Genomic DNA, 13,961 nt, shown 5'->3' on the forward strand with positions numbered 1-13,961 from the left:
GTTGCTACATGCATTGGCATGTTGCTTTAGATTAGTCAGGCGTGTTTATTGCAAATGGTAATTTTGTGCATAAATACTTCCTTTGCATTTTGCTTCTGTCATTCTCTGTATGCGAGAACAATGCTGCCATGTCTCTTGCGTGCACGCGTTCAGGAAGTGTCTGTCCTTTTTCATGGTTATTTTTTATCTCGCTGTGCGTGAGATGCAACAGCGGCAGCTTCGCGCGTTCGGGTGTGTTGTGTGCATAGCGACTTTCTTTTCCCTGCAGTAATTTTGCATGTCGAACAGCGACGTTAGATAACAGGACGTTATGCAAATGCACCTGTTTTCTAGGGGGCGATAAGACAACCTTGGACTTTCACTGTGTCGTTGCATGGCTTCCGTGCATATTGGCTGAACACTCGAAACGCAGAACGTGTCTTTCGAATGCAGCAGTCCTACAGATAGACACCCAAGTGATGACGCTCGTGGATGGTCGAACGCATTGACTTAAGCCGTCTACACAGCTTTTAGCACAGGTAGCCATCCAGTGATATCTGGTGAATAAACTAGATTGATTGATTGATTGATTGATTGATTGATTGATTGATTGATTGATTGATTGATTGATTGATTGATTTGTACTGTAATTAGCCACGGAGATCACTCTTCTTGAGCGTCACGTACGGGACCTTTATTTCATGTCTCTTTTGAGAGCAACCATTATGGCTTTCTCTATCATAATAAACTTGTACTCTTTCACCAATGAACTATTACAAAGCTTGCGAGACTTTCGCGCGATGTAAATGTGAGCGGTTGACAGTTTCTAGGAAGCGGCAGTAACATAGCAGAACATGTTTCGAGCCCAAATTGTCCTACTGATTGCCTTGCTTCCACGAATTCAACACGACGTGCCAACTGCAACATCCCGCTGAAAATGTAATCTCGAAATCTGAAAATTTGCCGGACATGCTCAACTCCCAAAAATTGCCCATCGCCAGTGGGTACTGGGCAATGCAATGGGCATATTCAATGCGTGCTGCTCCAAACAGCACGTTGACGCAGGCTTCCGGGTTTGATACCCAAGGGCGCGGAGTTTTGATTTTCTAAGGTTGCGCCGTACGGTAAGAATAAAGTTGAGGATGAGGAAGTGGGCCTGACGACGATGACGCCGACGTAATAAAAAAGAAGCCATCCCCGTGAGGCGGTATGTGTCAAAGACGTTAAAATCATCATCATCATCATGATCATCATCATCATGACATGGAATAGGAACTCTCGAGCTTTTGAGTACGAGGACCGTCCATAAAATTCGCATAATCAGAATAAAAAATCTGAAACGAGCAGCACCCACGGCGTATCTGCTCATCCCAAACACCAGACGCCCAAGATATTATCCCAAAACGTTTTACAGCGATAGCTCCACTACTCCAGGTACAAACCCTCACAACGCCTGGTTCCGTAAATTTCTCCTTCAAGCCCAAGCGATGTCAAACTGCGAATTAGCCTGCCACTACCGGTCGCTGCTGCGTATGCCGTGTAAGCGCCCATATCATGAAAGCGATCTGCGGTGTGGACAAAGTGCGCCGTTTTCTGGTAGCTTCGCATGCGCTGTGCTTCGAACGCTTAGTTCGCGTTGAACCCGCCGTGGTTGCTCAGTGGCTATGGTGTTGGGCTGCTGAGCACGAGGTCGCGGGATCGAATCCCGGCCACGGCGGCCGCATTTCGATGGGGGCGAAATGCGAAAACACCCGTGTGCTTAGATTTAGGTGCACGTTAAAGAACCCCAGGTGGTCAAAATTTCCGGAGTCCTCCACTACGGCGTGCCTCATAATCAGAAAGTGGTTTTGGCACGTAAAACCCCAAATATTATTATTATTAGTTCGCGTTGAAGTGAAACGCAGAATGAAGCTCAATTCGCTCGCTGCTGCTGCCGCGCCGAGCAGCGTCTGTGGGTTGTCTTGTGGTGCAATTGTAGATGCGCTAGTTGCTGACGGCACCGAGCAGCGTCTGTGTCCTTTCACAAACGAAGAAATACCGTGCTATCACTCGACAAACTTGGTTTGAACAGATTCAACCACGGCAGCTTTTTTCGTACACAACTCCAGGTGTGACTAATAACTTGTCGAAATATAATCACTCAAATCGAAAGCAAAATACATATATCTGTTGGGAACAATGGGGTAAGAGAGCGCAGGACGACGACTTAATACCTGTACAACCGAAGCGGCCGGCTGTCGACTCAAAAACGCCGCTATGTTCATCCGTCCGTTGTCGTGTCGTTGTAGTGTGGCAAGAAAATACCGCGATTCTCTACCGACGAGTCTGTTCCCACCGGCGGTTCGGTGACACAGCCGTCAGCGATCCGTCTGCAGACGGTTGGGGTCCGTGCAGTGTGGCAGGGGGCGCCGACAGTTGGCAGAGCGAAAATCACGGTCTTGTCGGCCTAGTGTGACCGAGGCTTTAGCGATTTCGAGTATGTGCTTTCTATGTCCGAAAACTAATTCGAATGGTACCCAAATCTCATTACACCATAGTATTCTTGCATTACAGAATGCAACAATAGTAATACAGTAGCCGTGATGTTAACTTATACGCTACCTCTTCTCAATGAAGAGGGAGCGAGAGAGAAGCTGGAATGCGCAGACCAGTGTGCGAAAAGAGAAAGATAATAAAAATAAATATAAAATTTAGAAACAAAGCTTTTGGTGGTGCGGAATGCAAGCGCAGACATTCTACCCTGTGTAGGGAGGGGAATGAGGTTAAACGATTTCAGAAGGGAGCGGAAAAAAAATAAAATAAAAATAATTACGCTCCGCACAAAGGAGAGCGGAAAAAATAAAGATAATAAAAAGAAATATGCAACCTGCGAGTGAACCTGATCACGGTTTTTTCAGGTCAGATGATGGGTTAACTTGGGCTTTTAAATATGAGTAGGGAATCATTAGAGCTTTCGGAGAAGACCAATTTGCGACAGGTTATTGCACCAATACATCCGATACCCGCTAAAGTTAGCGGATTGCAAGAACTCATGCCAATTTGGTGCTCAAAAGAATGTCTCTCGTCATGGTACGCGGTACATTGAAGCAATATGTGCACCACTGTCTCTTCTCTGCCAGAGTTATCACAGTAGGGATCAGTGGTACACGTAATGCGATACAGATTTTGTTCGTAAATGCTACGTTCAGTCGAAGCATAATATCTCTCAGCACCCGGCGTGGTGGCATAGCAGCTTTGGTGTTGCGCTGCTAATCACGACGTCATGGGATGGAATCCTAGCCATGGCGGCCGCATATCGACGGAGGGGAAATACAAGAACGCCCGTGACGCGTGCATTGGGGGCACATTCAAGATCCCCAGGTGGTTAAAATTAATCTTGAGCCAATACGGCGTACCTCATAATCATATCGTACTTTTAATTAGCACGTAATTAATTCAATATCTCTAAGTGGCGAGGAAGTGGTTGTGGAATTCTTGATCTTACTCTAAGGTCAATCGATCACAGAGAGTTGTCAGGTGAAGCGACAGATTCGAGAGGCGATATTTTGTTCATAGGCTTATGTTCTTGCCCTGTTCGAGGCATCGCTCTTTGTAAAAAAAAAAATCTGTCAGGCATTGAAGTCATTGAAGTCTATTTCGGGCAGTTTCGTTCACACCTTCATTTCCCGGAACATCGGCGGAAGGTGAAGCAATGCCCAACAATATTGGCCTCGTGATGATGGTAGGTTGTTGTGACAGGCTGGCTGTTGTAGTCATGATGGCAGGCTGGAAGTTTATATTTCTATCTATAAAGCCAGTGAAAAAAAACTGATGCAAAGGTCAGGGTGGAATAACGGCTCCACGGATTGACACCATTTGTCAGTATGGCGCTCTGCTCAACAGCAGAACGCTTTACTCGTGAGGTTAAAGCGGCATGACGCAGTGACTCTAAGAAATTTTGGGCAGTGTGTTAAGTATACGGACGTAATAGCCACGAAAATGCGTAGCTTTGGCATTTTTGTTTCTAACCCCTGAGAGGCATTTTACGATACTGGCTAAGGTGACTGTTGTTCGGGACATTGGCAAGACGAGCCATGCTGTAGCGTGCGCTGCGTTATAAGGGTCAGCGGCATGTTTATCGATAAAGTTGCGTGGCAAAAAACAAACTGGAGGGACAGATGCATTATCTCTTTTACTCCGCTATTCGCCGCCTTTAACCGTTATCTCAGGCAGGAAAACTTTGAAACACTAACCGTCCTGGTATCTCATGGTTTTAATTCACATTGGTTTTCAATCGTAAATGCTCTTTGTCATATTATTCGCTAATAATATGCCCAACGTTATGATGCCGCGAATTTTCTCTCACGAAGAATTATAGCGCAATAGCTTTCTGTAAATATCGGCCCACATTTCTTTAAGAGAACAAAAACACACGCAGCTTGCTCTAAATCAATTGTCTCGTATAGACTTGTTGGTGGCGCTTTTGGAATTGTCTGCTGTCGACCGGCGACTGCTCTTTAAAGCCAGGAATCACTGGCAACAATCATAAATGATGTCAAATTCCTGGATCTATTATTTACAACCTAACCTAGTCATCAGCTTCTGCATTGAACTTACCACACAGAAAGTAAAATCTTCAAGCTGAGCTACTAAATGGAAACAAGCCGTAATTCTAAAGGAGCTTTTCAGCATTTTAGGCATGGTTCAAAGAGCGCCGCAGCGATGGTCGTCCTGAGCTTATACACCCTCATGGCGGCTCAACACGCACCGTACACCAGCGACTACCATTGCTGTGTTATTATATTGTCGAAAAACGAAGCAAGAATACGTGCCGATTGCCTTAAGAGAATATTTGACTGCGATCATAAAACGTTTTTATTCCAGTTTGCTTCCTTTTCGAGCTTCCTCGGTGGTTCGAACAGTGCTCTGGCCCGCCCTTGTACCGGGACAGGCCCGCCGCGAACGCAGGATGATCGACTAGAATCGAGGAACCGAATCGAGGAACAGATACGTTCGATTATTCCCTCGTAAATCTACCCTCACGTACATCCTCCCGCTTAAGCTACAGTCGTTACATAGCACGCATTATTACCCGATCATCTGCCATGAACACTTCATTCTTTCCTGACGCAATAACCCATTGGAACAGTCTTCCAGAAGACATCGTCTCATGCACTGACCGTAAATGGTTCCGCGAAATGTTAAGTAACCACATTGCTTAATAACCGATCCTACCCGCTCTTACTCCAACACGATGTTTGTTATTTTTCCACAATTGTTCCTGGCTTCTTTTTTCTTGTTGTTGTTTCTTTTGCTGTTCTGTCCATTTTTTTTTCTAACATTGTCGCAAGGACTAAAGCCCTCCCTTATGTACTGCCTCCGGGCCCGTAAGGAGAAAACAAATGAAATGAAATTAAAGGGAACCTTTGAATTCTACCGGCATAAATGGAGTGAGCATCAAGGTGGAGCCATCTCTCTGACGAGTATGCCTTGAAGCACGGTGTTCCACATCGAAGTTCAAGCCCGGTAGGTGTAAGAAGCAGATGTATTGAACGCATTTCGTTCCAATTTACACAATCTAATAGACTAGCTTGCTGTATTCCCAATACGCTAGCTGTTGATCCAGTGGAATTTTGGCAAAGTTTTGGCATCACAACACGCTCGCGGTTTAAAAGGTCTGCCAAGCGGATCGAAGTCGTCACGTGTCGGCGATGCAAGGCCTGTCGATAAAGGTCCATAGAGCTTTCTCCCCTACGGCTACCATTCTTCTGTCGTGGGCCTTCTCCGGAAACCCGCAGCAAGGACCGCGATAGCGAAACGCGGGGAAGCCAAATAAAGCGCACTCCAAGTAGTAACATTTGTTTGCACCCTGTGTGGATCTGCTCGAGATTGCCAGCAGGAGAAATGCCACGTCGATAAGCCTGCGGTATTGACACCAAGGACAAAACGTGTACTATGATCCGCACGGCAGAGCCGGTGAATAAAACCAAGATAATCCCAACTGGGGCACCTATAGGGGCGGCTTCTCGGCCTATTCGGGGCCGTGCGCGGTTCCAGAAGGCAGACGGTTTCCCAGCCAGCTAGGAGACTGCCACTATGGCTCTGTGGTTGACCGTGGCCTTCATACTGGTTGTCCTGACACTTCTGATTCGGTAAGCGGCCTTGCTTACGTTAACGTTCTAAATGTCTCGCACTCTGTGAGCTTTTTCTTATTCTAAGTGGCCTCGATTCTCCAAAAAAAAAAAATAAGTAAACACGCTTCGCAGGCTCAACGGCTATCGTACTGTTTTCTTTTTCTTTCTTTTTTACATTACGTGAAAGCTTCGGTTTACGACTGCGGCAGCCGCGTGTCGACATGGTGGCAATGCTAAAAATTCCGACAGTGGGAAAACATATGTAATGGTTCGCTATCAGGTTTTTTTTTCCGAGGGGGGGGGGTGGGGCTACGCAAGGTAACTTCTAGGCAAATGAGGGGGGCGGGGCACTTTATTAGTAAAAATGTCGCTAACCCCCACCATTCGCCATAAAAACGCGTAAAGCCACAAAAGAGCGATGCAATAAGGTGTATATTACAGGTACGCCTGTGCGATACACCTCTCCTTTACTTGGCAAACAAGTAACTACGTCAAATGTACTTGCGCAGGAAGAACACTGCCAAGAACAAGTAAAGAAGCGGAAGTGCAAAATAAAGCTTACTTTAGTAGAATACAACTAAAAAATAACAACAGTTGACAACCAAGGTGCACAAACCGCGCGGAGACCCGCCGTGGTTGCTGAGTGCCTATGGTGTTGGGCTGCTGAGCACAAGGTCGCGGGATCGAATCCCGGCCACGGCGGCTGCATTTCGTTGGGGGCGAAATGCGAAAACACCCGTGTACTAAGATTTAGGTGCACGTTTAAGAACCTCAGGTGGTCGAAATTTCTGGAGCCCTCCACTACGGGTGCCTCATAATACGAAAGTGGTTTTGGCACGTAAAACCCCATAACATAATTTGTAACCGCGTGGATTTGTCTTACTTCGCCCGCCAATCACTGAAGCAAACAAAATCATTGTCATGCGGCTTTTTCAAAATAACATCGTACTTGATACCTCCGGAGTGTCTGCTGCTCTTGAAGAGTCTTTTCATCGGTGCAAGCAATGGGGATGTGCAACAGACATCGACAAAGTCTATGGAGTCTGAGCCTCTCACTCTTCAAAAGTCTGCGGTGCCGTTAATTTCATTGCTGAACCCGTTTTACTCATGAAACTTCGCTGCCAACTGAAGTGAAAGTTGACAAGAAATAGGTGCAGCACAGCAAGCATGTTAATTCAATTCAATAAAGAACTAGGCTTTGGCCATTCCACTATAATAAGCGAGGCAAAATGTATAAGATTATGCACTAATAATTTTATTTTTGTGGTTACCGCCTTATTTGGGTAACAGAGAAAGTTTGAAGCACGAATTATTTGCAGCCTCTCGGAGGAACAGTGGCTGGTGGTTGTGAGGGCGTGGGTATCCGACTATAGTAGCATTTTTTGAATTAATTCTGGAAGAATTATAGAGAAAGATATATTTGCGGAACAGACGCAGGTCCTTTTGGATCCCTCGTTTACTGCTTTGCCAAGTTATGTGCCAAGCCGACCCGTATTGTTATTTGGGAAGTTACGAAACGATGCGTGTCCGCCAGTCGCGTACAACCGTGTAGAGCGCATGACGCTGCGGTTGTAGACGTACTGCGCCCGCACCGGAAGGTTTGAAAAACACCTACAAAAGTACAGCAGAGAAGTGGCTGCATCAGGAGGCTCAATTGACAACTCTAGAAGCGTCATTCGGAGCACACGGAACAGTTCTCCACTTCCTTTTTCTGTTCTACTTCCTTTTGAAATAAAAAGATGTTGATACATGAATATTTTCATAAAGAACGGTTAAATTTGTTCATTTTCGCTTTTCCTTCTTGTTTGGCGGTTGCCTTGGCTCTCTCCCTTAGTAGACCGCTTCATTTGTCCACTTCTTCTGACTCTTGTTTCCAGTTACACTTTTGCACAAAAAGAGCTCTACAATTAGGGTAAAACAAGGCGAGTTAACAGGTGACAGTTACAATGCCTGTCAATTTAAGGGCTTTTGCCGGGTTTAACGATAGACGCTGTCTCGCATTATTTTATTTTCCACCGTATCTAACCCATATTGCGGGTATATGGTTCCGAAAATCTGTCAGCGTCACGGCGAGTCGTTATTCCAGGAAATAATGAAGCAAAAGGAAAAGTTAAATGCAATTGGCGTTCTCTCTGGCCGCAACTCGTTCCACAAGCATACAGAGCAGCTGACCACGAACCGAATACCTTTCGTGGTGCCTGGATCAGTCTATAAACAAAGAAGGCTGAACTAACAAAGGAACAGCGATGCGCGTGACCGTCGGAAAGACGGTGACAACTGAATGCATATCGAGTTAATCGCGTGGGCACCGAATCGATGAAGAAACTCGCCTTCACACTCCAGGAAATGCCGATAACTACCGCCATCCAAAAGGAGTGAAAGAGGCAGCGAAATGTTGACCGCCGAGTATAGCTGTGAAGCTTCAACATTGATTTGGCGGCGCTTTAGGAATGTGTGTGAGAAGTGGTGGCGAGGGCGGGGAGAGGGGAGGGAGGGAGGGAAGTATGCGTTTTAATTTCGGGGGGGGGGGGCACCTTGTGTACGTGCCTGTTCGCTATATATGAAATTACTCTAAATCACGTCGCGTGGTGGTCATAGTTTAGATGTTTCTTCGAGGCATAAATCTGCGCGAGTTATGTTTTTTTATTGTCGCTGAAAAGAGAAGGATAGTGTCGCTGGAAAGAGAAGCATACAGCCGGTTTATATTCAGCGTTAACACGCCTGTAAGGTGCGCGACAATAAAAGCGAGCATGGAAACCTAACCCCTATCGAAACAATATTAAGGGCAATTATTTCTTCATTTATTTATTACCAATTTCTTCATCAGCGTGCTCTGCAGTGCCAATGAGGAATTCTCAGATAGAGGAAGGGGAAACAAGTGCGTGAATCTATCTAATCACCGCATAAATGAGCATACAAAAACTTCAAAGAATTCTAATTTTAAATGTAATATTAAGGAAAAGAAAGAAACAACAGCAACTACAGCCCGTAATGCCGCAGAACATCTTCAATATTAATAATGCAGCGAATGATCGGTAGTAAGACAACGCGATGCCCAATCAACAATCCGCGGCAACATGACCTTTAAAGGAGCGTTGGTTTGACTTTTAGTAACACGCTGGGGCAACGGGTTCCATACTACCTCTTGGGAGGAAAGATGCCTGAAAAAAAAAAAGGTACGTCAAGATATTTCACGTATTTTGCACTCATGATGACGGCGCCGCAGTAACAAAGTGCAGTGGTGGAATATACAGTTGTCAGTTCATCCGAATTTTGTGAAAATAGAAGCTGCACGTTGTCTTCAATGTCACATGATTTCTGCGCGGGCTCACGAGCGGCCAACCTTCAAGCATTGTTACAGGACACGCTGCTGATAAAGTGAGAATCACGTGCAACAAATCTCCATCACAGTGACAGCATTCGATGCGTGCGGTCCCATACTACACATGCGTACTCCAGTGGGGGGCGTAAATTCAAAAAGCAAGGAATTTTATCAATCTTGATATCTCAATTTCGAAAGGTAGGTCGGGTTCAAGCTTAGCGCAACTTGAGGTAAACCGTATGAGAATTTTATCCGTAATGCAGCCAACCTTTCTCAAAGATATAAAGTGTGGAGTGATCAGAGTTCTTTCTTTTTTTAATCTGAAGCACCCAAATCAAAGCGCACCAGATTTTGCAGTAATCATGGTGATAGTTGATAATTGCTGAGAAACAGCATGGCGTTTTGTCGTTGAGCATTTAAGCAAAAACTCTATCAACACAGATGACGTTCTTTTTGTTTCATTTACCACATACGTACTACTGTGCGCGGGTACGCACTTGAGTGAACACTTAAACTGAAAACTGCAACTTTGTAGTTTTCTGTCGGCAAGAACTTGCAGCCTAAGCTGGCACACAATGGCACACATGTCGTGCTATGGTGAGGGGCCGTGTTGGTAATGTTTCGTTAACGGCGAAATCCTCCAGGAAGTGCAACAACCAAAAATCTGCAAATGCACCAATGTTTGTTGCTAAAAAAAAGCAGGCAAGATAGGCATTTTTCCATGTTCACCAAGCTTATCACGCTGCAGGTGGATTTCGTCGAATGCCTGTTGACTTGCTGGTGGAGCGGGGTTTTCAGCGTTTCATACTTCTTACATGACGGCGGATCTGAATAGCTTTATTCTGCAGCACGTGCAAATGCTGCTATCAGCGTTGCCTCATAAGTACACTTGGGCCACGATGTTCTGTTTAAAAACCGACAATAACGATGCCTAAATAGTCCTCTCCGTACGAAGCAAAATATGGCCTTGATGACCTGAATGAGTGAGAGCTGGGGAATTAAATTACTTAAGTATGGATTTAACTTGGCCTATTACTAACCCGGACTGATGTAAGCGAAAAAAAAATAATTCTGGGGTTTGACGTGCTATAACCACAAAATTAAATTATGGTGTTTTACGTGCGAAAACCACTTTCTGATTATGAGGCACGCCGTAGTAGGGGACTCCGGAAATTTTGACCACCCGGGGTTCTTTAACGTGCGCCTAAATCTAAGTATGCGGGTGTTTTTGCATTTCGCCCCCATCGAAATGCGGCCGCCGTGGCCGGGACTCCATCCCGCAACCTCGTGCTAAGCAGCCCAACACTATAGCCACTGAGCAACCACGGCGGGTATGCTATAACCACAGTATGATTATGACACCCGCCATGATGTGAGATGGCGGAATAATTGTAATCATCTGGAGTACCTTACCATGCACGTAAATCTAAGTACACGAGCATTAAGACGAAAGCCTTCAATAGCTCGTTGCAGTGGCTCATACTTAAAAACGTGTTCTGTAGTCGAGTTGGATGGATGGATGCAAAACTTTAATAAAGGTCCTGAGGTACGCGACTCAGCGCGCTGCGGGCCGCTCCCACGTTGGGACAGTCAGCAACAGCAGCAATGGTATCATCAGCAGCAATGGCTCATACCCCCATAAGCAAACAAAGATGCAATGGGTCATACCCCCGTAAGAGAGAGACAGAGAGAGAACAACTTTAGTGAAAATGCCTGCAGAGTCGGTTAGGCTCCCTCCACGCAGGGAGGACAAGCTTTTACCCAGACGCGGCCACTACGTCACACTCGTGCATTGTGCTCCTCGAGGTCTTGTTTCCTCGCTACTTCCGCGGATCCGAGAGGGCCGCCGCCCCCTTCTTGGGGGTGCTGCCCCCCTTCTCCTCGGTTGCAAGCAAAAAGAAATGCAATGGCTCATACCCCCTTAACTTAGAGGTTACAAGCGCTCAGCAAAGTGAAGCGAAAAGTGCATACATTCATTGCAATCACCGATACAACACACACAATAGCGTAGGGTTCAGTAAAGAACAAGCTCTAAACAGGCACCGTAGCCATCAATAATTCACTGCATAGCCCCCTCGGAAGCACACTACCAAGCGAGCAACGTGGTGCGACGAGCGAAGCAGCGGGAGGAAGGCATTCGACCGCCAGTGCTGCTTTCCGCTGCTGAGAAGATTATTCAACGTAAAGTCCAAGAGATGCGTCGTTGGCGCGAGTCTGACCCCGCCATACGAGCGCGCGAATCCGCAGCTAAGCGTCGAAAATGAGCCGAAGGAACCGAACTGAGAAATCAGCAGAGCGACGATGCGATACGGCAACGTGGAGAAGAGGCCGAAGCTCGCAGACAACGGCTTGCCACACGTTTATTACGCACTGCGGCTCGTGTTGTTTTGCGAGTAGTCTGAGCCCTCTGATCGTATAACTTAGTGCACTATCATGTTCGCAACAGGCTTTCGCCTTCACGTGCTGCAGGAGTGTAGCTTGCTGTCGAAATTTTTGGATGGCGCCCCTATTAAAATGTCACTTCTAGGCTTTGAATTTTCTCTGGAAATAAACTTTGATTGATTGATTGATTGATTGATTGATTGATTGATTGATTGATTGATTGATTGATTGATTGATTGATTGATTGAATCAAGCCCGCGAGCTTGCTCTCAGCAGCTCAATACTACAGTCGCTGAGCCACGACAGCGGGGGCAAGGTAACCGACGCTTGTTTCTTTTTCTTTTTAATGCTTCGCTTGCTGATTTGAGAGGCTCCAGAGTAACGAAGTCAGCATCTTGGTAGTCTAACACTTCGGTCACAGAAACAATGAACTGAAAATCAATGAGACAATCGAATTCTCGTTTTCACTCCAATAATTACTGCCACAGCCAGCCACCACAAGGCAAACAAGAAATAAGGCCGTCGACAGCTGACTATTGAGCGAAATGAAAATGTGGAATGTACTTTTGTCACGTGCGCACCGTGTCAGCTTCAATATATCCCTGTCAGTTTAGAGTCGCGTATGAAGCGTGAAATTAGCTCGATGACAGTGATCGGTTTCCGACGGGTCAGATGTATTATCATTTAACTATATTCAGTACCACACAAAATGTTTGTTGCTGGTTGGGATGGTATAGAAAAGATCAACAGATCCTTAATTACAAGAAAAAGAAGGCAACCTTTTTCGAGCCTTCACGTAAAAATAAAGAAGAATTTCGTATTGGATTATCAAAGAATGGCGATTTAGTTAACAGTGTGCTAACACGGCAGGTTTGTGCCTACTTCTTCGAAGGAACAAACAATTGAGAGGACAAACATAACCACTAGTTTCTGTGGTCCTCTTGTCCAGTTATAAAGCACTGTTACTTTGCAAACGAAGTAAGTTGATTGTGCGACGGTTGTCTCGAACATTTCTGCCAACAGCTATCGGTCCCCCCATTGCTTTAGCATGTTCAGCTGCTTCGGCTTGCATTAAATGAACAGGCGCATCTTTTTGCTGCTTCAAATTAAAGCTCCATTTTGGGAGAATGTCGTTTACCCTTCCACAAATAACTTCCTTTATTCGCCCTGAAAAGACCCAGAGAACACATAGAAATGTGCGTGGGAGGCTGCTCAGCGCGGTGACATTGACCTTGATCTACATATACTTTATGCCTAGAGTATTCATTTATTGGAGAATAATATGAGTGTGTCAATGAAGTGTAATTGGAGCGAATAATGCGCTTTTTGCGGATCAATTCAGTGATAAGAATGCAAAGAACGACTGAATTACCCAAGTACAGTTGTAAATACCCTCCTTTTGTGCACGTCTCGAATTAAATAATGCGCTTTTCCGATATTTTTGCTGGACATATAATTGTCGAAGACCCTGTGCAAGGAAAAGTTCTCGTTAACTGACTGCAGCAACAGCGGTTTTTTCCATTTATATGCACCTAAAGTAATCTAATTTGTTGCGGAGCAGTTGCGGCATGAGAGCATTTTACGTTTCGCGCAATTATCGAATCCAGTTCAAGAAAAGGTAGCACAGAAAAAAATCTTATATGTTTGGTAGGCATTAACTGTCGTAAATATTCCCATAATCACACAGAACGCGACATAATATGACACAAGGTAGGAAGAGACAAGAAGCCGTAAAAGAAATAACTGAACTTAAAATTTGCGTAAGCGCCGATACAGTGGGCATAATTCATGACATAGAAGCGCCGCTTAAACGTTACAGTCAACGTTAATGGTGCTAGAGGAAATTCTGAAGAGAGGCAGCCGTGTTCTTTCTCGTGATCGTTGGGCTCGCCTGGATTTTCACTTCGCTTATTTTATTACAATATTTCATTAGCAAAAGATTCTACTCAGTCACGCCATAGTAGCAAAGACTGGGGACGCCTTGTAAGGCAATAAAGCAACAAGAATAACGGACAACAGCGCTGTTGTAAGCTGGAAATAAAAAAAAAGAATTTCGACGGCGTTTCAACAGTAATCTTTGAATGTATGACTGTGGAACGTTGCCGACCGTGACACAAAGCTTTTCTTGTTTCAATTGAGTCGCAGCTTTAATTTGCATGCCAGAT

General features: G+C 45.4%; 1 protein-coding gene across 1 annotated transcript in view; it reads left to right on the plus strand.

Moving 5' to 3' along the window:
• Positions 1-6,010: 6,010 nt before the first annotated feature.
• LOC142591447 (cytochrome P450 3A14-like) overlaps positions 6,011-13,961 on the plus strand; it is a 43,855-nt gene continuing 35,904 nt past the window's right edge. Inside the window, exon 1 of the mRNA XM_075703776.1 lies at positions 6,011-6,110. Within this exon, the coding sequence (XP_075559891.1) occupies positions 6,055-6,110 (56 nt within the window). The 5' untranslated portion in view covers positions 6,011-6,054. The remainder of the gene's footprint in view (positions 6,111-13,961) is intronic.

This window comes from Dermacentor variabilis, chromosome 8, assembly GCF_050947875.1.
Source record: "Dermacentor variabilis isolate Ectoservices chromosome 8, ASM5094787v1, whole genome shotgun sequence".
NCBI lineage: Eukaryota > Metazoa > Arthropoda > Arachnida > Ixodida > Ixodidae > Dermacentor > Dermacentor variabilis.